Source organism: Panulirus ornatus, chromosome 58, assembly GCF_036320965.1.
Source record: "Panulirus ornatus isolate Po-2019 chromosome 58, ASM3632096v1, whole genome shotgun sequence".
In the NCBI taxonomy this organism is placed as follows: Eukaryota; Metazoa; Arthropoda; class Malacostraca; order Decapoda; family Palinuridae; genus Panulirus; species Panulirus ornatus.
In genome coordinates this window covers 11,295,580-11,322,531 of record NC_092281.1, presented here as the reverse complement: position 1 = coordinate 11,322,531, position 26,952 = coordinate 11,295,580, and the positions used below count along the sequence as shown (strand labels likewise).

At 46.7% G+C, this 26,952-nt stretch overlaps 1 protein-coding gene across 13 annotated transcripts in view; it reads right to left on the bottom strand.

Annotated features, from left to right (window-relative positions):
* Positions 1-96: 96 nt before the first annotated feature.
* rsh (Rap GTPase activating protein radish) overlaps positions 97-26,952 on the bottom strand; it is a 142,177-nt gene continuing 115,321 nt past the window's right edge. For 6 of the 13 annotated variants that reach the window (XM_071696007.1, XM_071696006.1, XM_071696009.1 and 3 more), the window contains 10 exons: positions 25,792-25,953; positions 24,805-25,049; positions 23,972-24,202; positions 22,687-22,822; positions 21,903-22,074; positions 20,394-20,548; positions 13,818-14,000; positions 13,197-13,301; positions 11,498-11,734; positions 97-11,181 (listed from right to left, as the gene is read on the bottom strand). In XM_071696007.1, coding sequence (XP_071552108.1) covers positions 11,008-11,181; positions 11,498-11,734; positions 13,197-13,301; positions 13,818-14,000; positions 20,394-20,548; positions 21,903-22,074; positions 22,687-22,822; positions 23,972-24,202; positions 24,805-25,049; positions 25,792-25,953 — 1,800 coding nt within the window. In that variant the 3' untranslated portion in view covers positions 97-11,007. Of the gene's footprint in view, positions 11,182-11,497; positions 11,735-13,196; positions 13,302-13,817; positions 14,001-20,346; positions 20,549-21,902; positions 22,075-22,686; positions 22,823-23,971; positions 24,203-24,804; positions 25,050-25,791; positions 25,954-26,952 lie in introns of those variants that run through there. The other 7 variants (XM_071696010.1, XM_071696016.1, XR_011716977.1 and 4 more) reach the window with 6 other exon arrangements.

The following is a 26,952-nucleotide window of genomic DNA, read 5'->3' as shown; positions in this document are numbered from 1 at the left end:
GAGCAACACCAAGGGACAGCAGTACACTAAGTGGACCCCTTATCATGCCTATACGACAGATGGCGTCAGTAGGTTAATGAGACACGAGAGAGGTGTGGATTTGCACTTGTTTATTGTCCGGTAACATGCACCATACACAGCTGCACGCAAGGGGGTGTAGTACCCACTTCAGAAATCCAAAGAAACCGCCCAGCACTGGAAAGTTGTATAGCTATGAAAAGTAAGTAGAAAAATATTTCGCTAGAGATGACAACGAAAGGTATTCTCTCTCTTGCAACATTATTACAAATAACATTTTGATTAAACTACAACGTGACTCATAGACATCCCGAACACTGAAGTTGCACAGCTGGGGTTTTTTTCTTTCTACAGTGGATGTGTTGTCTTCCAGTCGTATACACTGCTTGTTATTGTTGATGATCCAGTGTTGTGCTGGCCGCAGCCTTGACGCCCAGCCAGCCGCTCGTGTGAGATACAGTTTATAAACTTTTGAAATTAGGTTGAGAGTTGACTTAGGTCATATGGTGGGTGAGTTCGCCTTGCCGTAGCGAGTGTTAAGACTTTGAGTGGTGTACACCCACCTGTCACTGATGGTGTACAAGACTGTGACGTGGTGTACATACCCGTCACTGGTGATTCACACACACCTGTCACTGATGGTGTACATACCTGTCAGTGGTGGTATACACACCTTTACTATTGGTGTACATACCTGTCAAGGGTGGTGTACATACCTTCTGTTGATGTACACACCTGTCACGGGAGATGTAAACCCATATCAGTGCTGCAGCAGGAAATGTTAGCTGCTTCAGTTATCTCGTGGTGTAGTGGCAAGAACAGGCGTGTGTCCCAGCCAGTCTGATCCCCTGTAAACACAGCAGGTACACTGGTCAGACAGATGACCTGAGGAACATCTTAGCGTTACACGAATATGTTACTGGCCTCCACGGACCACCACTAGAGGCAGTACTGGCCACACGTTACCGACAAAGGACTTAAGGAAATGTTCCTAGTATGAAAATTGTTTGTGTGTAAGTGTAGACGACAAGAGATATACCCCTAGTGGGAGTATATAGGTGTAAAGGGCCAGTTCAAGCCCATACACCCAGAAGCAACTGCAACAGGCCACACTACCCACCTTGTGGTACACCACTCGATGTAAACACTCGCTTTGGAAGCACACCCTACCTAAGTGTGTGTCAATACACTCCGTGTTACAAATTTGATCCTTTGTATTGTATAACGTTCAAGAAATTACTTTTTCTCCAAATTCTTAAAAGTGAAATGTTAACTGTTAAACCGGTTAGTTTCTTTTTTTATTATACGCCATCAGTGTATTAACTTGAAGACATCACTAACATACCCCGCTGGTTGAAAACACGTTGAGATACTGCCTCAACAACTCCGGCAAGATAACACTGATACCAGCAACAAGATAGCATACAGGCCATCCCTGACAGCAACAAGATAGCATACAGGCCATCCCTGACATTTGTTTTTGTAGCATTTTTTTTTCACACATTTATGTCCAGCGAGACGGATACACACCGACACGCCTCTTGTCTGAGGAAGATGGGGGTGGAGCGCGCCCAGGGTTGTTGCCAGAGTCGACGAATTTTGACCCATTGACGCATCTATGAAATAAACGCTCATACAAGCCCTCGAAATAACATATATTCATGCGGTATGTGAAATAACAATTTACATATAATGGGAATGAGAATATCACACAATATAAAATGTCAAGATCCCCAGGATGCTGCAGATGAAGGCGGCTAGTAATTTAATCGCCGACCCATTGCTTTTGGTTCACTTCACTTCCAGAATGTCTCCTGCTGGGAATGGGTCTGTTCTCAGCACGCACCTGTGTTCTCCCTCAGCCGGGTAAAGTGTCCAGAGGTTCTGAACACCCTGTCCGGCTAAGTACTACGGTAGTGTTGAGGTAACGCCACTCCCTTGGGCAAGGCACACTCCCATGGTGAACCTCTAACGATGGGTCAGCGTGTGAACAACTAGCTGCATCCCGCCACAGCTCTTAGTGGTCAGCTATGCGCACCGGATAACAGGGGTCGTCTTCGTTAGAGGTTGAGGATCCTTCACCACCCACCAGGGAGTTCCTCCGCAGGGAGGGGTAGTCCCTGCAGGCGATGAGAGGCGGCCACCCTACAGGAGGAGAAGGAGCCCCCCCCCCCCGGAGGCCACTTAGTGGCGGAGATGACACTTCCTTGTGGAGTGAGATCGCAGGCTCGGACCCCCGTGTGAGAGCTCGAGAAGCTGCTGACCTGTGTCGCGAAGCCCCCGCCAGGTGGCTCACCTCAACAGGCGGGCCCGAAGGAATAGGCACTGTAGAACACGGGCGGGGAGCTGCCGGGATATGGGAGGCACTGAGGAGGATGGTGGGCACTGAGGAGGGTCATGGAACTAGGGACAGAGGTGGGTAGGGGCTGGGGAGGATGGGCACCGGAAAGGATGAGGGAGGGGCGGGCTGGGTGAGGAGGGTCATGGTATATCGAGGAAAGATGAGGAGGATGGTGTGGTACAGGGAGGAGTGGAGCAGTACTGAGGGAGGATGTGGTTGTGGTATGATGACTGGGGTTGGGTTGGGGTGGCCCGCGGTCACTGTTTGACCCCAGTGAAGGAGAACAGCCAAATAAATGAACAACATGTGACACACTGCACAGCGGACTGTGGCTCCTACAACTCGACACTAGAGACATGTTCTGATTTTTTTGGTTTTGGTCAATATAATATGAGTCACTACTAATGATACACACTATGAGAATCTCTTTTGTATCGTCGTACGACGGAAAGAACGTGACATGCATTATACACAAATATCTAAAGTGTAGGATAGATGGAGAGAGAGTAGTGGGGAGCACGGCGCCAGTGCCAACCCTGCCACACCTACGTGTAGGGGAAGGGGGACGCCTTACAGGCTGCCGGTGACCCACCACTGCTCCGACGATATCTCATGGTCTATGGTCATCAGGTTTGTCTCGGGCGTTTGTCGTTGTTGACCACATTGGTGACAACACCTACCGGGGTTTCTCGAGAACAGCGAAGTGATTGTTTTGGTTTAAAAAAAAAAAAAGGAGAGGGAGGGAAAAAACAACCGCGTCTCTTGAAAATCACCCGAAGTGTGCGAACTGTTGTATTATACAGTCAGTGGCAGCAGCTGCAGTCCAGCGAGGGACTGCAGGGTCTGCGCTACGCCCTATCTGGTTAGGTTCATATACTGGTTATGGAGTAAGGGTTGTCCCTGAGTCTCTGGAACACTGCCAGTGAGGGGGTGTCCTGGGCAGGGGCAAGCGACTGACTTCCCTACCTGTAGCGAGGGGGTGTTTCCGGTCTGGCCAGGCCAGCTCAGCTGGTCCGCCACCAACCATCTGCCTGCCTCGTTGGACCCAACTTATACAAGAAACTGAAGAGGAAGCCGAGGTGACCTAAGGTCATTCGCAAAACCGAGGAAAGTCGAGTAAGAGTAAGGGACACGAAACTAAACATCAAGGACTAGCTAGATGGGAAAGGCAAGTTAAACGACATAAGTCAGGTGTTATCATCTGGACTATCTTCGGGGTCGGTAATCTTCAATAAATTCCCAGAAGGATTGGTCATTATCATCGTTTCCCCACGGTACAACAGTCACGAAAAAAAAAAAAATCAAGTAATACACGGTACGAAATCCTAATGGCCCGTCTGATGCTGTGTCATTTAGAGACGTTGATTAGATGTCTAAATGTGTCAATCGAGAATCATTATTAGTAAGGAAAGACAGTTAGGTCTAAGGACTGAAACATGTCGAGAACACACACACGTCAATACTGTCATTAAGAGTACAACACTAGACTGTTTCCAGTCTATTTAACTCTTGTGAAGATGTCCATTCATAGCGTCAGCCGAGACTGCACACTGCAATCGAGAATTTAGTCAACAGTATCGATAAAGTACGACAGTCCACAGATTTGTCAACTTTGTCACCAACGTAAACTAGAACACGAGAGGAGTCGATGAACTTTGTCCTCAGAGTACGATAATACAATGGAAAAGTCCCTCAGCTTTGTCTCCCAAGGTACGATAGTACACTGAGGAAGTCCATCAACTTTGCCACCAAGGTACGATAGTACACTGAAGAAGTCCATCAACGTTTTCTCCAAGGTACGATAAATACGCTGGAGAAGAGCATCAACTTTGTCACCGGGGAACGATAGTTGTCAAACAATGTGAGGGCCTCTGTCTAGTCGGGGACAAAGATACTCGTCTATGTTCATCATTAAAATCATCTTGCTCGGGGATGGGACTAGCATAACAGAACCAGACATTCCCCACCCTCTCCCTCACGTTAACTATCTAAAGTCTAGACAGACGACACCCAGACACTGGCTCCTCAAATTGATGGTCCGCACAGCTTTACTTCTGGTGTCATGAGAGAGAGGCGTGTGTGAGGCGAGACTGTACGAGACGTGGAATGCCTCCGTATGCCCATCTGTGGCACACTGAACATCGTACGTCATTCGTGTCATAATGAGAGTCTTCTGATGCAGCAGATGACCGCCTACACAGCCATATATGTATATATGGGTGATACTCGATTCCGCCTGCATGAGATCACACCGCGAAGTGTGGTCAATTTGGGCGAGGCTGTACCATTAGAGTCGGGGTCTCCGTCAAAGAACTCCTCACACCAAGATAGCCTACGTTTCCCTGCTACTGAAAGTAGCCCAGCTTTACGCTGCAAGAATATCTGAAACGAGGTCCTGGGGTAATATATATATATATATATATATATATATATATATATATATATATATATATATATCCTACGGATGAGCCCATGTAAGTGGCTGTAATGAATAATCAAACTCCGTTACAAAACAGAGCAATTATATACTCCTGCTTAAGTACATGTTTTACTTAGAAACAAAAACGATTTTGAAAAATTGGGCTTCCTTTGCTTGGAGAAAGTGGCTGTTTGGAGACGCTTTAAGAAACATCTGGGTCAAAAAACACCTGGGTCAAGAAACACCTGAGTCAAGAAACACCTGGGTCAAGGAACATCTGGGTCAAGGAACACCTGGGACAAGAAACACCTGGGTCAAGGAACATCTGGGTCAAGGAACACCTGGGACAAGAAACACCTGGGTCAAGGAACATCTGGGTCAAGGAACACCTGGGTCAAGAAACACCTGGGTCAAGGAACATCTGGGTCAAGAAACACCTGGGTCAAGAAACATCTGGGTCAAGGAACACCTGGGTCAAGAAACACCTGGGTCAAGGAACATCTGGGTCAAAGAACACCGGGTCAAGAAACACCTGGGTCAAGAAACATCTGCGTCAAGAAACAACTGGGTCAAGAAACACCTGGGCAAGAAACATCTGGTACAAGGAACACCTGGATCAAGAAACATCTGGCACAAGGAACATATGGGTCAAGAAAAACCTGTGCCACGTAACATCTGGGTCAAGAAGCACTTGAATCGAGAAACACCTGGGTCAAGTCACATCATCGTAAATAAATATCTGGGTCAAGAAAAACTTGTGTGAAAGAACACTAGGTCATTGAACACTTGGGTTAAGAAACATCTGGGTCAAGGAACATCCGGGTGAAGTAACAAGTCAAGGAATATCTGGATCTAGAAACACCTGGGTCAAGAAACATCTGGATCAATGAACATCTGGTCAAGGAACACGGGTCAAGAAACACCTGGGTCAAGGAACATCTGGGTCAAGGAACACCTGGGTAAAGGAAAACCTGGGTCAAGAAACACCTGGGTCAAGGAACATCTGGGTCAAGGAACACCTGGGTCAAGAAACATCTGGATCAATGAACATCTGCGTCAAGGAACATTTGGGTCAATACACACTTGGGTCAAGGAACACCTGGGTCAAGAAACACTTGGGTCAAGAAACACCTGGGTCAAGAAACACCTGGGTCAAGGAACACCTGGGTCAAGGAACGTCTGTGATAATTTTTGAGATGCCTAGAAGCTCTGAGGAGTGTCGGATCTTCCTTGTGTCTAAACCTTTTTCAAGAACGAACCAACGAACGCGAGCGTAATGCTTCCTTCTCACCTCAGTGGACCAGTTCCCTCGTCAGTGGTCGCGCTGGCCACACCCTAACCGTAACGTACGTTAACCCACGGCACTTAATACGTTGGATGTCATCCAACCAAGGCGAGGGTGATGGGCTCGTGGCGGGAGTATGTGAACCACTCCAGTGAACCCTTCTGTCGACTCCCTTGCGGGATTCATATCATCCGAAAATTACCTTTGTGTATTCCCCCCCTATTTTTATTTACTGTTTACTTTCCACCATCCAGCTGTTTGATTCCCTTTTAATTCCGTGCAAAAAAACGATAAGGTATTCGGCGTACGTCACCATAACTACGAACTGAGAACGTTTCTATTTCTAAGGTCAAGTTCAGAGAGGGGGAGGCGCTTGCTTCACGGTAAGACTGAGCTGTCTCGAACGCGTCCCTGACTGACGCTGCTTCGTACCGATATGACCACTTGAATCACTGGACCGCCGCTGGAGCCGAACACGCAGAGCCGAAAATCAACGAGTGTAATAATCTATTTTGATCCTTAGAGAGAGAGAGAGTGTGAAAGAGAAAGAGAGAGAGAGACCTAGCCTAGAAGTTTACTAGAAACGGCGTCTAGCTTCGTCTATACATCCCTTGTTGCTGAGTGTCCTACGGGGCCCCTACAGCTGAGTCCTACACTCCTACAGATACACTAAGATCCATAAACCCCAGACCCTCCCCTTCCCTCCCCCAAACCCACCCCAAAAAACGTTTACTAAGACAATAAGCGTAATAAGGAACAGTAGTGTTGGCTACTGCATTTTATACACACTGATCTTTGTCATGATACACTGCGAAGTCGGTATAATATTTATATATATATATATATATATATATATATATATATAAGTAAGACTCGAACCATGACCCCGTCGTGAGTGGATGGGCGCCCGAGTCGGCCACGGTGTGCGAGAGAGAGCGGTCTTGGCCGGTGCCAAGCGGCGAACCCATCCCTCCTACTACAGGCGCATCGGGTGGTAGGAGCAGCCCCTACCCTCCGACTCCCGGCCACACCAGCGGTGGGGGAACGACGTCCTCCACCCAGCTCACTGGCGTGCCACGGAGGCGGAGGAGGAGGTGATGCGCGGCGCGGGTCAGGGAGATAATGCGGAGTGTACGGCAACCGACGCGTCCAGAGGGGGGCGGGTATGACGACGCGGGAGGTGATCACGTTACCATACTCGTCTGTCTTATGAATGTGCATGTTCGTATGCACTTATATATATATATATATATATATATATATATATATATATATATATATATATATATATATATATATATATATATATGGAACAAGATCTTTCCTTTTAACTCCACGGAAGGGGGTCTGATATTAGTATCATTATTCTCTTGTTATTTTCCTAAGGATTATCACGTACTTATAGCTGCTTCCTGCTACAGTTGGCGTGGAGTGACATGAGGGAGGCGGGGGTCAGCCGAGTTCAAGCCGGGTCATAACGGAAGTACAAAACGGTAAGGCCGATATTCCTATTGGTTCTACGTCTACTGTTGACGTCTGTTGCTACTGGAAAATACACACTCACACAAACGCGCGTCTGTGAACAACGTATTCAGCAACGCATTATATATATATATATATATATATATATATATATATATATATATATATATATATATATATATATATATATATAATGATCACTTTGTCCTTGATAATATGAAGGTGAAGTCGCACTTCAGTAGGAACTCCTACTGAAGTGTGATTTCACGTTCATATATATACATTACATAGTTAAATCGAACATGGCAGACACTCGTATGCAGTGGTCAACTCTTGCTTAAATATATTGGCGGCGAAAACTTGCACTTACTGATGGCTGTGTCTGGTTTAAGGCAAGAATTATCCGTGAAAGCAGAATGATTGAGTGATTTCATAGTCTCAACAACCCTCAATGAAGGAAATGACGGGAGCCTACAACTCCTCCTTCACATAACCCGGGAATGACTGATGGTGACTACAGGTCACTTCTGCTCTGCGACATATGGAAGTAAATAGTAACCAAAACGCCATCTCAAAAATCATCCGCTGGAAATAAACGCGATTAATTACCTCGATCTATCGTCGATTACCTCAATCTATCGATGATTAATTACCTCGGTCTATCGTAGATTACCTCAATCCATCGATGATTAATTACCTCGGTCTATCGTCGATTACCTCAATCTATCGTTGATTAATTACCTCGGTCTATCGTAGATTAATTGCCTCGGTCTATCGTCATTAATTACCTCGGTCTATCGTCGATTGATTATCTCGGTCTATCGTCCATAAACAACTTGTCACATGCACAAAAATTCACACATTAACACATACATTCTTTTCCCTGCCAAAACTAAAGACTTTTATCTTTTAAAATCTCTTATGACATTTTTGTCGGTGATCACTATTCATCATATATATATATATATATATATATATATATATATATTATCAGTATGGCTTTCCGGTTCACAAACTCGAGCCTTCTGGGAGAAGTTCCAAACCCATGAGCAGCAATGGAGGACGTGGCTGACTACCATGGTGTGATCTACGACAGGTAATGGATTCCATTCTCTCCAACTTTTTTTTTTTGCCAAGAATCTCTCATTTCATTCGTATAAGTTCCTCAAAGACCCCCAGACACTGTACTGGTACCAGCAGGTCCTTACGAACGAAGTCCCATCACTTGTTGCGAGAGCCGTAGTGGTTGGTCCTCCAAAACACCCACCCATCTCCAGGACAATCATGTGTTCCTTGTCTGGTACAACACATGGAACACTTGCCCGGCCAGCCACAGGGTTGATCCATCCTCCTCATCCACATTTAGAGCTTTTCATTGACTCCCCGGCGGCTCGTACCCTTGTGTCTCGTACGTCTGGTTCTCTCGAACCTGTCATCACAGCCCTGACATCACTCGTGGAAGACTGGCGGTCAGTCGAGGATCACCTCTTAGTCTCTTTGTGTCACAAGCCTTATGGTCGTGGAAAGTCAAGATGGTGGAGTGGGTGGGTGTAGACCGCCTCCACTGTGTAGGAGCAAGGCACAGAGGCGAGGGAGGTCACTGCGCGGTACAGAAGAGGTGTTATCACCCACGAGAACAGAGGTACACACGAGGCCATCTTAATTCTCCCTGTTCATATCCTGCCCAGCACCTTCGCTGTTACTGTGTCAGTGTTTACCTCTGATGTAGTGACCTCGTCTCGCTCGATACACGTGTCTTCTTGAAACAATATTTTGTAGCATTATGCACACCTGCTTCATGGCTTCATCCTTTGACGTGGGTTAAATACACAGGTTTTCCTTGGAAAAGGTCCAAAATTAAGTCTCCTTATCGGAAACAGACCTTAGGAGCCATTAACCTTGTGGGCCGGCTGGTTCCACCATGATCGGTTACAACCTACCGAGGGTCTCTGGTCCAGGCTATGATATGACCTTATACCTCCCTCCTGGAAGGATGGGTCCGTATCCACTCAGTGCCCTTTTGTCTCATGCCTAGGATCATGGCTCTGAAATTTCATATCTGCTGGGTGATCGAGATCCAATGGATCGTGGAAAATTCTGAAGATATAAATTCTGGGGAGGTGCCTGATCAACTTGCAATTAGGCTTCCTTCTCTAAGTCATTATGGCAGAGAAACAGTCTCCGTTTCTGGCGATGGTAAGTTTCAAATGATCTAAAATGATTAAGAAGTCTTCTGTCCATCATCCTCCAGCGAAACTTGAGGGATATACAAGTTGCGTCCCAAATCCGTGAATTTTTTACCCAAGTCCCTGCACTGAACCGCCAGACGCAGCCAGGCCCTTAACACTCCCCCAACCCCCTCCCCAGAGTTTAAGTTTAAAAATGATTGTTTTCGTCGGTTAGGTTAAAAAAAGATTTTGTATAGGGTGAGGAAGACGCCAACAAATCTGTGGGACAACAACACGTTGTCTCGTCCTCACAGATTTAAACAAGTTAGAGACAACAGTTCGAACGCTAAGAGAGGTCGGATCACGAGAACATACGACTCCAACATTAAAAACGCACCTCCCACTTAAATCTGATGCTCAGTATTTCCAATTCAGCCGACTGAACAGGAGAGCGTTCGACTAACACAGTTTACTATCACGTTTTTCCGCCAACTTCAACTCGTTCGACCCGCAAAATGCAATCATCCAAAATGTCCCTTCCCTCGATGATGCAGCGCGCTACACTAGAAACTCGAACGAAAAAGAGATGATCAGTTATTGTCTGTCCTCACACATCGACCGGGCGATGGTGGAGGGTAGTCGTCTGATCCTGAGCACAGCAGGAGACCTTGAGCGAGTTCTAGTCTAGACTTTCTCGTTCCTGTTTATGAGGACCAACTGACCGACGAGCCCTACACGTCCTGTGTGGATCCTGGGCGTCAGGACATGTGACCTGAATCTTGCACGAAACCTCGACATCTATACAGCTTCCCCTTCCCTCCCTCCACCTCACAAGACGACACAGTACAACGAAGTCCCATTTTTTTTTTTTTTTTTTTTTTTACGAGAAAGGTTTTTGGTTCAAGATGGACCAGAGTCTGGAATGGGGGCCATGCAGTCCCTCCTACTGAGGTCCAGATCCTGAACAAGTTTGTGATAAGAAGCGGCAGCACCGGAGGTTTGATCTTGGTGTCATATTTTGGAATATTCGTCTTTTTTTCCTTATCCAAGCTCTATTTAGTCTCGAGGTGAGGAGCACCTCGGAGTACACAGCGGATGGGAACTTATCTGACAGGATGTTTCATCTTACGGCGTCAAAGGCGAATGTTTCTACTGGACCGGTGAAGTTTCCAGTGACCTCGAAGTGTTCCGTCCGATGGCACTGAAGATCCAGACTTGACGAAGACGACGGGTCTTAAAGCTGGGTCCCTCAGGAGCCAGGTGGCCTGGGTTGGCAGAAGCCGACCTCTGGCTGCTATAGACCATAGTCGAAAGACTCCCACTCGCTGAACTTGGAGTCCTGCTTCTGAAGGCGTTGCTGACAAGCCTCCAGGTACGAGTCGTTGATGCGGTACATTCCAGAGTTGGCCTGGAACATGAGGGTCTCCAGGATGCGCTCGTTCTTGATGGCCTTGCTGGGCAGGACGATCTGGAAAGGTCAACGCTGCTGTTAGTCCTACTTCTTGAAACACCAACATTACTACTGGTCTAATGGAAATGGATTTCGTCAGCAAATCTATTCTATCTCTTCGTGCACGTCCCACATACCATCTCTTAACCCTCATCTTCCTATACTTCCTCTCCCTTAGTCTCCCACCCTCCTGCTTCCCCCGACGTCCGTCCCTGCTCAGCCCACACGTCTCCCACCCTCCTCCTTCCCCCGACGTCCGTCCCTGCTCAGCCCACACGTCTCCCACCCTCCTGCTTCCCCCGACGTCCGTCCCTGCTCAGCCCACACATCTAACCTTGATAAGGTCCTGTGGAGATATCCTGTAGGGCTTCAGCTCGCGTGTCAGGCGCTCCATGATGCAGCGGAACTCGACGCGCGAGTCGGCCTTTGACCCGCCCTTCGTCTTGACCCGGTTCTTGGCCCACGTCAACATGGCCTCGAACTTGGTGATCTCGGCCACCTCGAGGTTCCTAGCCATCATCATATGCACCATGGATTCCGACAGCTGCAAGAAGTCTGGACTCTGGAACACCTGCAACCACCAAGAACTAAGGTTAGTCTTTAGATAAGGGGATCAGATGCCATAGTGAGTGATTGAATATCATGAAAAGAGATTACATACTTCAGATAGCGTGAGCATCAATGCTGAGGGAACTGGACGGCCCGAAAAAGGATAACTCAGAAATACACTGGATGCTCTGAAAAAGGATTAGATGCTAAAGAAAGTTTATGTTTTAGGTATGAGCTGGAAGCTCTAATGAGGGATTAAATGATGTGGAATGAGTTTGGATGTTTGGACAAGTGGTTTTGTTGGGTTGAAAAGCGATTCAGTGCAAGGGAAAGGGATCGGAACCTATTCAGAAGGGACTGGGGTACTGTGGAAAGGGACTGGATGTCTCAAAAATGAACCGGATGCTCGGAAGAGGGATCGATTAAGAAGGAGTGTTAGTGTCCGTGTTGACATAATCGTTGATGCCGTTAATACCAGCGCCAGAGGTGCCACAGCTATATAATGCTATCAGCGCCAAGGATGTTAGTCCCATAGAAATGGTCGCTTTCTGGTCAACAGCGAGTCGAGATTCACTTCCTCCGCTGCCCTCCACCCGAAGCCTCCTTCACCTCTTGTGAGGAATATCCCCAGGGAAGGCACGAAGGCGTCCCATCTCGACCATCCTGCTCTAGGACAACGACGTCAATCCTCGTCAGTAAGGTGTGCCTACGTATCAAGACTCCGTCGAGACATCACTACAAGCGTCATCAGTGGAGAAGTCCTCTCCCTGGCCCACGGAGTATGTCGAGAGGGTCCTGCAGACTAGGATATACCCGACGTAACCCTGGCTCTACACGATAACCTGTGGAAGGAGACACTCGCTCGGTCATTCAGCAACTACCAAGAGTACAATCCGTTGAGAGGTTTTCACACGTAATGGCCTTCCTAATATGAGGCTCTGGTCGTAGGTTGGATACTAGTTATCAAATCTTTCCGCTCAACCATTGCCAGCCACCACGGGAGTCCTGCATCTCGGCTTCAAGACGCCTTTGCCCTGGCAGCCCTAAAAGCAACCCGGCACCTCCTCTCCAGAACAAACCCTGCGCCTCGACTCCGACCCCCCTACAAGGACTCGAGTCACACTCCAAGCGCTTCAGCGACTCTTGACCGACATGAGATCAGTTACCCAAACACCCGCACCCCTGTTGACGCAACGGAGACTTAAGATGACGACAGGCGGAAGACACACACACACACACACACACACACACACACACCTGGCGGCCCCCGTCACCAAAATGATGCAATAAATCAAGCAATCAATGGCTACTAAAGAGATCGATAAATGAAGACTAACTAAATTACATCATTACTGTGATCACTGCTACTATAGTAGCTCAATGACTAGGCTCCCGTGACCATAGAAGTCGACTGGAATCGTCCTGGTCAAGGCAACTGAACCGCACCCAGAGAGAGAGAGAGAGAGAGAGAGAGAGAGACTCACCTGCACAGCTCGGGTCTCCACGAAGGCCAGGATCATGTTGACCAGCTCTGAGGCCGAGGTGTAGCGCCAGTAGTAGTTCTCCAGACTGCTCAACATGTTGCACACCTGCCACACACACAACCAGCGTTTACTATCGCTCCACCATGGCCAGGAGACTCACTGATAAACACATCTAAACATTTCAGAGCCAAATATATCGACGAAATTAAGTGTTTATTTATTCTTTATCACAAGCTTTGATTTAGGAATGCGACACAGGAAGGAAAGGTGTTGATGACAATGATTCAGCATTGAGGATACTTGCCTTGAAACTCCTTGACCCTCATTCCACATATCCACTTGACTCTCAATCCATGTAACACATGACCTCCCCAACTCCACATAACCCCCTACCCCATACCACACGACCCTCACTCACCACTTCGATACGTAGGAACCCTCACTCACCACTTCGATACGTAGGAACCCTCACTCACCACTTCGATACGTAGGAACCCTCACTCACCACTTCGATACGTAGGAACCCTCACTCATCACTTCGATACGTAGGAACCCTCACTCACCACTTCGATACGTAGGAACCCTCACTCACCACTTCGATACGTAGGAACCCTCACTCACCACTTCGATACGTAGGAACTGTTTGGCGTGGTGGAAGCAGGCCTGGAGCAGCTCCGGCAGGTCGTAGTGCTCGGCGGCGCAGATGAGGCCAGGGATGGAGGTGCAGGTCAGAGGGCAGGAGCCCGTGTGCAGGTAGTCCAGCAAGATCCGTAAGGTGTCCGGCTCGAACTCGATAATGGTGAACTGGTGGTCACGAAGGGAGGAGCCACGTTAGGGGGTGAGGGGGTCAGCGTGGGGATGGGCGGGGCAGGTAAGAGGGAAGTGTGGGTGGGTTTGAGGAAGAGGAGGTCACTGAGACTGGTCAGAGTGATCTATGGACGATAAGGTCATGTCAGGTCAGGTCGTACATGAAAAAATAAGGTGCTGGGGAGTGTACTGGATGCCTTGGAGAGAGAGAGAGAGAGAGAGAGAGAGAGAGAGAGAGAGAGAGAGAGAGAGAGAGAGAGAGAGAGAGAGAGAGAGGTCAAGTCAGGTCAGGGGGCGTCAGAGGAGGTGCAAAAGAGTCAATCAGGGGTTCAACAGAGGCCAATAGAGGTCACAGGGAGGTGAGTGAAGATAAGGATAGGATCCAGAAAGTCCCAAAACAAGAAAACCCAGCGCGAGTCGGGGAAAAAGTCACGACGGGTCAAGGAATGTCACAATAGACCAGACCAGGTCAACAAAGGCTAACAGTTACAGGGGAGAGAGAGAGAGAGAAGTTAGGGAAAGGTGGAACGGGAGGGAAGGAGGGAGGGCTCACAGTAGTTGGAGGGGCGTCAACAGAAGTCAAGGAGGATTACCGTTAGGTCAAGGACGACTGGGGAGGCCCAGGGAGCATTACTACATGATAAGATGTACCATAGGATGGTCCAGGGATCTCTGAGCTGGTGGAGGATGAGGGACCACTGGTGGAGGATGTGGGATGAGGGGTGTAGGATGAGGGACCATTGGCGTAGGATGAGGGATCATTGGGGTAGGATGAGGGACCACTGGTGTAGGATGAGGGACCGCTGGTGTAGGATGAGGGATCGCTGGTGTAGGATGAGGGATCGCTGGTGTAGGATGAGGGATCGCTGGTGTAGGATGAGGGACCACTGGTGTAGGATGAGGGACCGCTGGTGTAGGATGAGGAACCGCTGGTGAAGGATGAGGGATCGTTGGTATAGGATGAGTGATCACTGATGAAGGATGAGGGACTGGTGTAGGATGAGGGATCATTGGTGTAGGATGAGGGACCGCTGGTGCAGGATGAGGGATCGCTGGTGTAGGATGAGGAACCGCTGGTGTAGGATGAGGGACCGCTGATGTAGGATGAGGAACCGCTGGTGTAGGATGAAGGATCGCTACTCAAAAGAAAATCTATCGTTATTTTCCATGTTCTTCATGATGTAAACACTGATTAAATTCTTCACCAGTTCTTATCTTCATGAAAGGGCTACTGAAACAAGGCAACTTCTTTCTTGGATATGAATTGTACGTTAGAATTAAGACTTTGTTATCTTTATATAATTAACCAGTACTTTAAATTTACATTAATTTTTTATCATCATATTACAAGCAATGTCATCGCTCTACTCTACACTTGTGGGAAAGATGAGTGACTTTCAGTTTGAGAGACTGTCATGCTCTGGAAATATTTGGAAAACATTTTGTTTTTATCAAAGCTTTTGTGGGGACCACTGGCTGGCTCATGCTACAAGATCCACACACACACACACACACACTTCCTAAATACACATCAAATATCCTCTCTAGATGAACAACTACACTGAAATAATGACACGGAGTAAACAACTAGGTCTAATATTACACCTAAGGCAGCATGCTACAGTTGTTTACATGTACACACAGGCATATACACACACACACACACACTTATACACAGACACACACACACACACACACACATAAATACACACATACATACATACACAGTCGTGTTCACAACAACAAGACTATATTACATGCATTCTAAAACATATTTCAAAGTTTTAAAGCAAAGCAATTCGAAAGATTTAGTCTCAAGTACAATTTAGATGCAAAAGTTAACTGTAAAGAACATCAGATACAAGAAAAATTATATAAATAAAGAAATTCCAGGATTTAAAGACATCTTTAATGTCCAGGTCTAAGATGGCCGTTGCAAAGACTGAAGTCAGTATTATTAAGTCAGTTATTTTAAATTCCAGCGGATTTCCTAGACAAACGAACCCTACATAAGTTATTTTTTTTTTAAATAAAATAAGCTGAATACATATATGATAAATAAAACAGATATAACGACTAAAGATAAAATAATATAATTAAGGAGATACAACTGTAATTTATCTTTTTAAAGGAGTTTAACATAAGTTTATATGAGGGTGAGGAGCGTTGGCAGAGAGGGGTAACGGAAGCAATCTAGGCTGAGAGAGAGAGTGAGAGAGACAGAGAGAGAGAGAGAAAGATGAAGAGTGAACACCATACGACACAACAGAGATTTTTATGGGTAGTGTTTATGGCACTGGGATGAGGAAGGAACTTCTGTGCCAGGGTTGTGCTGGGGTTGTGGCCCCCATCCTTGGGTGGGTTTATAATAAGAGAGAAAGAAAGAGAGAGAGAGAAAGAAAGAGATGAAGGCTATACAGAGACACACGTGTTTAGTTGAGCAAGGAGTACGGACGGATATCAGCAAAAGTGTTATCCCGAGTATGTCTGTCACGAAGCTCAGGGAAAATATTAGAATGTTATCAATGTTCTACCATGCTGAAAGTAAATTATTTATTGCAGTTGCACTAAACAAATTATTCACCAACTGTATTCCATTTGAGGGAGGGAAGGAGGACGATATATATATATATATATATATATATATATATATATATATATATATATATATATATATATATATATATATATCGGAATGTGTAGTGTACATATATAAACTACTTCACAACTGAGTATATCCCTTGAGGCCCCCAGAAGGATAACCACCCTGCACATAGGCCACAAAACCACTCTAAATATAAAAACCTAAGGTACAGTGAGAACGTCTAAATGGTGGTCCAATGGACACGCTCACTGCTTTTATCATTCATTCGTCCCAGGTTCGATTCCTGGTTACTCACTGCTGGAACAGTTTACTTCGGAGTTCCATGACCACTTTACAAGCTGTGAGATTAAGACGTTACCCTCATGCCTTTGGTGTTGATTCAAAGAGAAACCAGGGCCAGTGTGTGGGCGGCCTACCCTCCCCCAACTAGATCCCGTCCAGTGCCGTAGGCGTGTCTGAGACAAAGTCAATTTTATCTCCTTTTGGTCCAGTGTCAACTCTCACTGGTTGTCATGAGTCGTGTGACCCAGATTTATCTCCTGAACACTCAGTGTTGAATTAGTTTATATATATATATATATATATATATATATATATATATATATATATATATATATATATATATATATATATATATATATGAGGGGGAGGGATATATCACTCCATCCTTTTACCTCTGTGGATCCAGCTAGCTTCAGTTTAACAAAATAAAAAAAAATATATAAAAGAAACTGATTTAAGATTATTTACATGAACAGATACTATTGTTTAGGGAAGTAAATAAATAAAGGAATATGAAAATAATTAAGTAAAGGCATATCCATATTTAAAGCTCCCAAATATTCAATACAAGGTTGATCATAACAAGCATATTAGTGACAAGTTAAGTCTCACCTGACCCAAGTTTGAAGCTCAGATAGGATTGTTTAAGACGTCGTGAAACTTTCATCTTTAATTATATCACTTTACTGAAGAAAGTTCCTATAGTTGTCCTAATAACTCGGGTTTGGATGGGATATGAATGTATGTATACATATGTTGTGATGAAGGTATAACCGATTCAAGCATCCTCCTGTATTATCTCTTGAAGAGTGTGTGAAATATATATCTTTTGTTTCAGTTATTAACTAACTATAAAGTTTTTGACGTATTTCTGTGTCATTGTCAGCGGCTCGTTTTTTTTTTTTCTGTAGATACAACGATTGTAATGTCTGTGACCTGTTACCAATCATGAACCAGGTAATAATAATAACTGTTCCACAACACCTGTGATATTTCTAATGTCTTTTCTTAATGTAGTCATTGTTGGAAAAGCCATGGAACATGTCACCTGAACCAGAAGGTGAAAGGGCCAAGGTTAAGAGATTTGCACCAAGCGAACTGGTCATTTACATCAGATAAGGAAAGTTGGAAAGAGGATTGATGCTGAGACGAATTAGACCTATTGTGTAGGTAGCAAAGAATGGATGAACAAAGGTTGTAAGTTGTTCAGAAACAAACAAAAACTGCCACTGGATCGATAAAAACAACTTTTCGATGGTGAACTAGAAAATGGGGCAACCGCAGTGGTGACTTGACATTAAGACATTCGAGTATGTAAGAGATGAGGTTGTTCTTATGTATTTTTAAGGTCGAAACATTTCTTGAGCTCATTTTCAGAAATATAAATATTTTACAAATATTTTTAACTAAAATATGTTATATTAATTCATTGGAGACATTACTGCAACTCTACATACTTACATTAACCACTTGAATTCTATATGTCTTTGGCCAAAACGCTTAATGTCCTATTGTCCTCAGTCCTAGTTTTTAAAATTAGTCCATAAGAAATGGCCAAAATGTTTTCTAGTTCTGCTTAATCATGTTGCAAAGTTGGGAAATTCGTATGACATTCACTGATTTAATAGATACATTACAGTAACTGAACTACCCTTAGTAATTTAATCTTCTGTATGGATCATACCATATATATATATATATATATATATATATATATATATATATATATATATATATATATATATATATATATATATAATGGAGACATGCAAGTTTCTCATGTATCTTGAACCCTCATATTTAATGATCAAAAATTATTTCTTAATGTGAAAGGCTCAAGTATTTGCTCAATATTGATACAGCGATGGATATTAATCTTCCCTTTTCCTTAAAAGCTCAAGACTTTGAGTCTTGTGTGTACCCACTCTATAGAATAGGCGAACAATTATTCATTTACATGTAGATCTCCTTTATAGTATCTTAGTGTTATGTACATCACGAGTTCATATCTACAACTTCCTTTTTTTTTTTACTTGTCCAAACCTCTCTTTAAAAAAGTCACAACGTTATTTGGAATCTGTCTAAGTGGCCTTAATGATGGATCCTCAAATCCAAAAATGTATCGTCTTGTTATCTATTGTCGTTTTCGTTACTGTTGCATGTTTTGTTGTTGTGTGTGTGTGTGTTTTTGAGGAAGTGGGATTGAAGATCAACTGTGGAAACAACGACGAAAAACACTGGTGACAGAAACCAATATCAGCATCAGCGGAGAAATCTCAAAAAAGAAAAAAAAAGAACTGGTTCAACACATTCAAACAAAGCCACCATCAAGTTCTCAGCTCTGCAATGTGAATATTGTTCAACAGAGTTCATGAAAGAAAGAATAAAAATTTTAGACACGATGTCATCGTCTTGTCCTTAGTCATCAAACACATCACGTCACACATCTGCCTCCAGACACACACACACACACACACACACACACTACACACACACACACAGGGTAAACACTGAGAGGCAAAATTCTAGATTTTTTTCCTTCGTTTTCGTAAAGCACATCATACCACGTATTTAGGACCTCAATAGCAACGTATTAGCTCCAGAGGCAACGAATTCTGAAAGCCCTGTCCAGGCCTCATGCTTCATTTGAATCCAATTAACGAGGTATCGTCAAGTATAAACGAATAATTGCTTCATCTGCAAACATCCACTTTCCTACTGTCATGTGCAATGCAACGAAAGCAGGACCCACTCTCCATAACAAAGCATTACAAACCTTTCCGTGGATTCCCTTGACAGCTTCCATATGCCCTGGTTCAGCTCAGACTGATCCCTGTGTAGTACATCACTAAGTTCACTTCATCCCACGCACGCCACTAACTCTTTTGAATATCCAGAACCCGACACCCCATGGCTTCCTTTACTCCACCTTTATCACCCTCGCCCCCCACCTAGAAATAATCAGACATGCCACCTGCTGCTCCTCTCTGCACGTTCACACTCAACAATCTCTCCATTGCACACCTGTCATTTTGTGTACAATCTGTCAAGTCCCATTGACTCCAGCCCTACTCACCAACGTATAGTCGTACACATACCTCCAAAAAAAGGCTTCAAACGAGTGGCTTTATTTGAATATCAGAAACTAGAGGTAGGTGTGTGTGTGTATGTGTGGAGGGGTGGTGTGGGAGGGGCGAGGGCAGCGTGCGTGAGCTGGTGTGTGGGGGACGGGAGGAAACATACATGTACTTCTGTGTCCCACTCATACACAAGAGGTGGAAAGAAGAGCATCCGTGTCCTGTGCATGTACGTGACGATATGAAGAATTAGATTCGTGTGCGTGTGCGCGTGTACGTGTGTTGCTTGTGCGTGTCTGTGTGTATGGCATCACAAGCACAGGTGGCCGTGTGCCGGTCCGAGGCTTGCACTCAGTACTGGACGTGTGGGTGTACGTACATACGTGCTGCTGGGGAGGTCGTGCACCAGTGTGGGGTTTACCGTACTTGGGTCTGGCGGCGCTCGCTGGCCGGGGGCACCAACACACGTACCTCCGTCTGGCACAGGCGAGCCCGGTCCACCTTGCCACCGTCCGCACACACGCTCAGCCGCGGCACCGCCAGGGCGTTCTTGTCCCCCTGCCGCTCCTTGCCGTCCTTCCCTGCCGGACCAGCCACCGCTCTTACCTGGGGCTCTCCTCCCTCTCCCTCACCTCCAGCCTCTCACCAACATGACTCTCTCTCTTTCTCTCTCCCTCATCATCCTCACTCTCATCACCTTGATCCACCTCCTCATCCACTCCATGTCTCACCTAAGGAGTTCGGGAAGGAGCTAGTGCACCACTCTCGCCACTGTCACCTCATAACACTTGAGATCCCACTTTCTAAGGTTGCAGAACCACACCATGACCACAATGAAGTCTACTCTGGCTCACATTCTCTTCATCCTACTTTACTTCATCACTTCCCCACCACTTGAACTCTCCCTCTCCACTCATCCTCTCACTTTGTTTTCACAGATAACTCTCCCAAACTTCCACCTCGGCCCTCTCACTTGCTCATCATCATCATCACCTCTCAAGTCAGCAATTCTCTTACCACACTACTCACTCACCTCACAGCACACACAGAGGACACAACATTATCAATAAACTAACATTACACCCAGCTTAATTATAATTTCTCATGTTCCGCTGTTTTTTCCCCCACTCAAAATATTGCTTAATTTCTAACATAAAAAAACTTCAGCCGTGAGGCAGCCAAATGTCGTCAATGACCTCTAGTGACCCAGCGATGTCCACAGGGACCTCTCTACCCTACACTGGTCTGGACGACAGCCCCCGTGGAGAGCCAGACAGACCAACTCCCTCGAGGAGTGTGTGGAGTTTTGGCCACAAATGTCCCGAGTTTTAAAACCCTATGTACAGTTGTCCAGTTCATTGCGGGAGTGTTCGTCCAGACCAGGCCGCAGAGAGGGAGCTCTGTGGTCGACCTGGTGGCTTTGCCTTCCTGAAGACACACCTCTCTCTCTCTCTCCCTCCACCACCAAGAAACTAATTACTTCACCACTATTACTCATAACACGGAACCTGAGCAGTTTTACAAAACCTAATGTTGTAGGATTAACAGTTGGAATACCATAGGTTTTTACTGATCCTACACTCGCTTGTCAAACCCATAATTGTCTGTCTATTTCTCAGAACTCCTGACGTCCTTCACCAGCCGCCTGGGAACTGGAGACTCCAGACAATTGCCACCGTCCCACCTCTGCTGCCTCGAGAATGTGACGGTAGTTCACCACTTTCCCCAAGACCTACAACCTATGGTAGAGTGCTCTGGTCTACGGCAGTACCTCCAGGTCCCAGCTGGGTGGTTCAGGAGACCCTATGGTCACTGGCTGAGACAAGTTCCTACAACGAGCTGCACCTCAAGTCACTGAGGAAGAGGTGTGCCATCACCAGCAGCCTCAGCCCGCCCTCCCCCCTCTGATGGTGGGCTGAGAAGAGTGGAGCCCACCTGAACAGTCCTGCGAGGACGCCCACTTCTTCTTATCCTCGACGGAGAGTCGGTCATTCTTCTTGGATGATCTGCCCCAGCCGGAGGTGAGCGTCCCCAGGCGAGAAAAGGCACGCATCACGATCGGGGAGTTGGGCACGCTCTTGGGCCGCGGCGTACCGATGTCAGGCACCTGCCGAGACCATTCCAGGTTACCTCAAGGTGACTGGAAGAAGCTGGAGTTATCAAAGGACAAGGTCCAGGAAACAGAGCAACTCACTGGTGGAAAGTTGGGTCAATAGATGGCCTCCAGCAACTCAAGTAAGAAAATAGTATTAATCTGAAGATTCTTCTGATATATTCTCTTAACTAAGCTTATGGTTGTGTTTACTATGGGCTCAACTGAGCTTACAACTCAGCTAAGCTTAGAGCGTTATCTAATTCATGTAGCTAGTTACATGTCAGATCATATTCAAAGCTTCAGCTTTAGACCTCACGTCTTAATAACTTTGTGTGGAATCTTAGATTAAATTCTTTTAAGTATAACAAAAGCATAACGGAATGAGATACTCATACCTGGAAGACACCTTATGTAGTGACTCAACCACACTCATGAGTCATCTTCCTGGTGACTCAGGTGACTCAATGAATCAGATAACTCATAACTCGTTTACGAGTCGGATAGCAAACATTCATACAGAACTTGGCATTCGTACACTTGTCGGAAGGAGGTTTTGATCCCCCGAAGAGAGCTCTGGTTCCTCTGAATTATGTAGTAAAGGAAGTGTGAGCTTCTGGCACTCACCTGGAGAAAGTTCGAGCTTTTGGGTTTGTGGGAGGGGGAGTGGAGTGTGGGCACCGCGCGGGCCAGGATGTCGGCCACCGAGACCTGCGGTGAGCCGAAACCCGTGCTGAACCCATACAGCATCTCCTGGAACACCCTGGGGGAACAGAGGCCAGTCAGAGTGTGTGAGAGAGACACAGGGAATAAGAGGAATGTGTCATTACAAAGAAATAATCAACCTCAGGGACTTTCAAACTGGAAATCAAAATAAAGACAAGGACAAACTATCCATGAATGAGTGTAGGACTCATTCATACGTGGTATTGAACCTTGTTACCCTCAGCTCCTACCATATGAGATCCCCTGTCCCGTGGGTTTCTGCTCAACACCAAAACCGTATGAAGCCATCCCAGTTCCTACAGAAATTGTCTGCCCCGCGGAGGCACCCGGGGGGAACTTTGTCCTGATCACCTGTTCAGTACCTGATGCCACCATATGCCAGGTCAGCCGTGAGGCACCTTGAGGCACACACACACCTGTCCTAGTATCAATCCACTAGCGCCCACCTGTCCTAGTATCACTCGACTCTCCTTGTCACTAACTATGAACCTGATGCCACTCGTCTGTCCTAGTCACCAGTCCATCACCTGGTGGCACTCGTCTGTCCTAGTCACCAGTCCATCACCTGGTGGCACTCGTCTGTCCTAGTCACCAGTCCATCACCTGGTGGCACTCGTCTGTCCTAGTCACTAGTCCATCACCTGGTGGCACTTGTCTGTCCTAGTCACCAGTCCATCACCTGGTGGCACTCGTCTGTCCTAGTCACCAGTCCATCACCTGGTGGCACTCATCTGTCCTAGTCACCAGTCCATCACCTGGTGGTACTCGTCTGTCCTAGTCACCAGTCCATCACCTGATGCCACTCGTCTGTCCTAGTCACCAGTCCATCACCTGGTGGCACTCGTCTGTCCTAGTCACCAGTCCATCACCTGGTGGCACTCGTCTGTCCTAGTCACCAGTCCATCACCTGGTGGCACTCGTCTGTCCTAGTCACCAGTCCATCACCTGGTGGCACTCATCTGTCCTCGTCACCAGTCCATCACCTGGTGGCACTTGTCTGTCCTAGTCACCAGTCCATCACCTGGTGGCACTCGTCTGTCCTAGTCACCAGTCCATCACCTGGTGGCACTCGTCTGTCCTCGTCACCAGTCCATCACCTGGTGGCACTCGTCTGTCCTAGTCACCAGTCCATCACCTGGTGGCACTCACGGGTGCTACTCGTCCATCCAGTACCTAGTGAACTTACCTACTGCGGACGCCGAGGATGGCCCGGACGCCGAAGAGCTTACACTTCTCCTTGCCGGAGCCCACAAAGAAGGTGACGTCGAACAGCATATTGTTGAACTGGTTTTCGGTGTTGTGAAAGGCACGGGTGAAGTCCTTGGCCAGCTGGTCGTGGCCCTCGAACAGGTCGCGAACTGAGTCCAGCAGTGGCGAGGAGGGACGCATGTGACCGATGGGCCGCCAGGAGCCGCGTCTGTAGGGAAGGTGAGACGAGGTGAGGAACAGTGGAGAAAATGACCGCCAGACATACCCAAGGACATGGTACCCATGTGGTAATAGGGAAGACCTCAGTCAGACACACACAGGGACATGAGGACCACCTTGGGGACAGGGATGACCTTAAACACAAATTAATGTAGTCAAGATGGAGAAGAAAATTATGTGCAGTTCAACAGCGAACAAACTTCATGGGGGAACTGATGGATTCATGCAAAGATAAACAAATCACACAAAAAACGGAAGTAGCTCATGGCATGTGACTGTCCTGCTCAGGAAGAAAAGCAAATAAGTGTTTTGTGGAATTAATTGTTGACCTCTGAGGAGAAGACACAGTCCAGATGATGCGAGAACCTGGAAACAGAAGGAAGAAGACTGGATACTACTACGAAAACACGTTGAATTTCAGGATTGGAGGTAACTTCAAGAGAAGAGGACCAACTTCAGTGGAAGATGATGAGTTGCAAGTGGCGATGATAAACTTAAAGGAAGGATAAGTCGAAGGGGGAGGTTGGTGTGTGGAGATGAACCTCAGGAGAGGGTGATGACCTCTGGCTGCAGGTGTCACCCCAACTGTACCTGTAAGGTTTGGGGATCTGGCCGGTCTCGGCGTGGTTCTGCAGGTTGTTGACCAGGTCCTCCAGCATCTGGGAGCGGGTGCGGTCTTGCATGCGTGCAAACTTGGGCGCCGAGTACGAGGCTCTCTCCCCGTTGACGATTTTGGTGAGGAGCCACTCCCGGAACATGGGCCCCTTCTCGAAGCAGCTCTGCTCCCACAGGTAGGGCTTGTAGGCCCCAACCTCATCCCGCGACACCACCGCCACCTGTGGACGACAAGTAATACATCTCTCCCTAAGGACCATCACGTCTCCTGCTAACTGTCCTTCCCATGTACACAATAAACGTTCATGAAGAGAGAAAAAATGAAGCAGGAATGGCTTTTAAAAGAGGCCTTCAGTCAGTGCCTAAATGCTGTATACCTGTGTAGAACTGCATTATGGGAATATACTACATCTTGTGTAGTGCGACAGTGTAGTGGTGTGTAGTGTGCAGAGGTGTGGAAAAGTATCAGTGAGCGGCAGTAATGCACTGGCGAGTGTGTACTGTTGATCATGTCTGTGATGTATTGACAAACAACCGGACGTGATTCAAGTACAACATAATCACATACACTGGTCCAGAGTAGAGTGGGTTTACCTCTACAGAACTTACAACCTCTCACCAATCAAACACTCCCACTCTAAGACCCTTGAACGAATCTAAGACTTCCTCACCAGACTTTAAGTAAAACCTCTAACCCTTCACTCAGTCTAACATCCCACTGTTACCCATAACTAATCCAAGAGTCCCTCAACCATCCTAGCACTTCCCATCCTCCCTCAACCATCCTAGCACTTCCCATCCTCCCTCAACCATCCTAGCACTTCCCATCCTCCCTCAACCATCCTAGCACTTCCCATCCTCCCTCAACCATCCTAGCACTTCCCATCCTCCCTCAACCATCCTAGCACCTCCCATCCTCCCGACCCCTGACCACCCAACGTAGGCAACATGGTGGGGACGCACCTCATACCGCGTGGGTTTGAACTTGATCCTGGGGCTCGTCCTGACGACGATGAAGGTGTGCAGGAAGTGGGACTTGATGCAGGCAGGAGAGAAGGGCGTGTTGTCCGCCTCCAGGAAGACCACGCAGACGATGTCGTTCCCGATGTGTCGCTTTCTCTGCAGCTGTTGGGGAGGGTGGTGGGACGACGGGCGAGGCATGAGTCAGTGGGGCGACCAACATGGACGAAAAGGGAGGTGATCAAAGGAGGGAGGGGGAGGGGAGGAGGAGGAGGAGGAGGAGGAGGAGGAGGAGGAGGAGGTTGATTAATGAAAAACTGATGAGGAGGACTTCTGGACCAGGGGGACACATGATACCGACGGACCATCATGACTGGGAACATCGGTCCATCGTAACTGGGGACATGGGGACGGGGACATGGGGACATCATGACTGGGGACATCTGATACTGATCATATTTTTATCTTTAAAGATAAATCTGAACTCCCTACATAACAGGAAAGTGATGGGTGAGTCCATCCTTTCAACCCTCTCAAGTCCAACTCTAGAAGGAAGTACCACAACCACAGTTACAACCCCAATCTCACATCCCTCATACGCGTAACATCAAGTGGCACTGAAGAAAACCTAAAAGCATGACCCTTGAAGTCACAACAAATGCAACCCGAAGACTTATGATTACAACCTCACAACCCTTCGTATAAGCTCAACCTCATGAGCCACCAAGAATCATCACAGCACTTACTACAACTGTATTTATACAAACCTCACCAACCCAAACCCAGGAGTTATAAATAACCATCATAACATCAGCTTTAACTACAACCTTACAAGTTTCACAACCCCAACATGGAACTTTTCGTAATAGAGAATTATCAAAACTACAACCATACAACCCCTGGCCCTGAAACCACAGAAGATATGGGGAGTCACCACAGCAACTCAGCTATAACCCTACAACCTCTGGCATCCTCACACCTTTGAGACTACAGTAAACATGTTGTTGTCACCAGTTTCAGCAAGTCTCCGCCCGACGGCGCGGATCCTCGTCTTTTGATGGTCTGGTCTCGCCTTCGGGGGAACATATCGTCACAGGGAAGATGATACAAGTGAAGACAAGAGCATTATGTTCTTTTACTCCCGCAGAAGTACGAGACAATGAA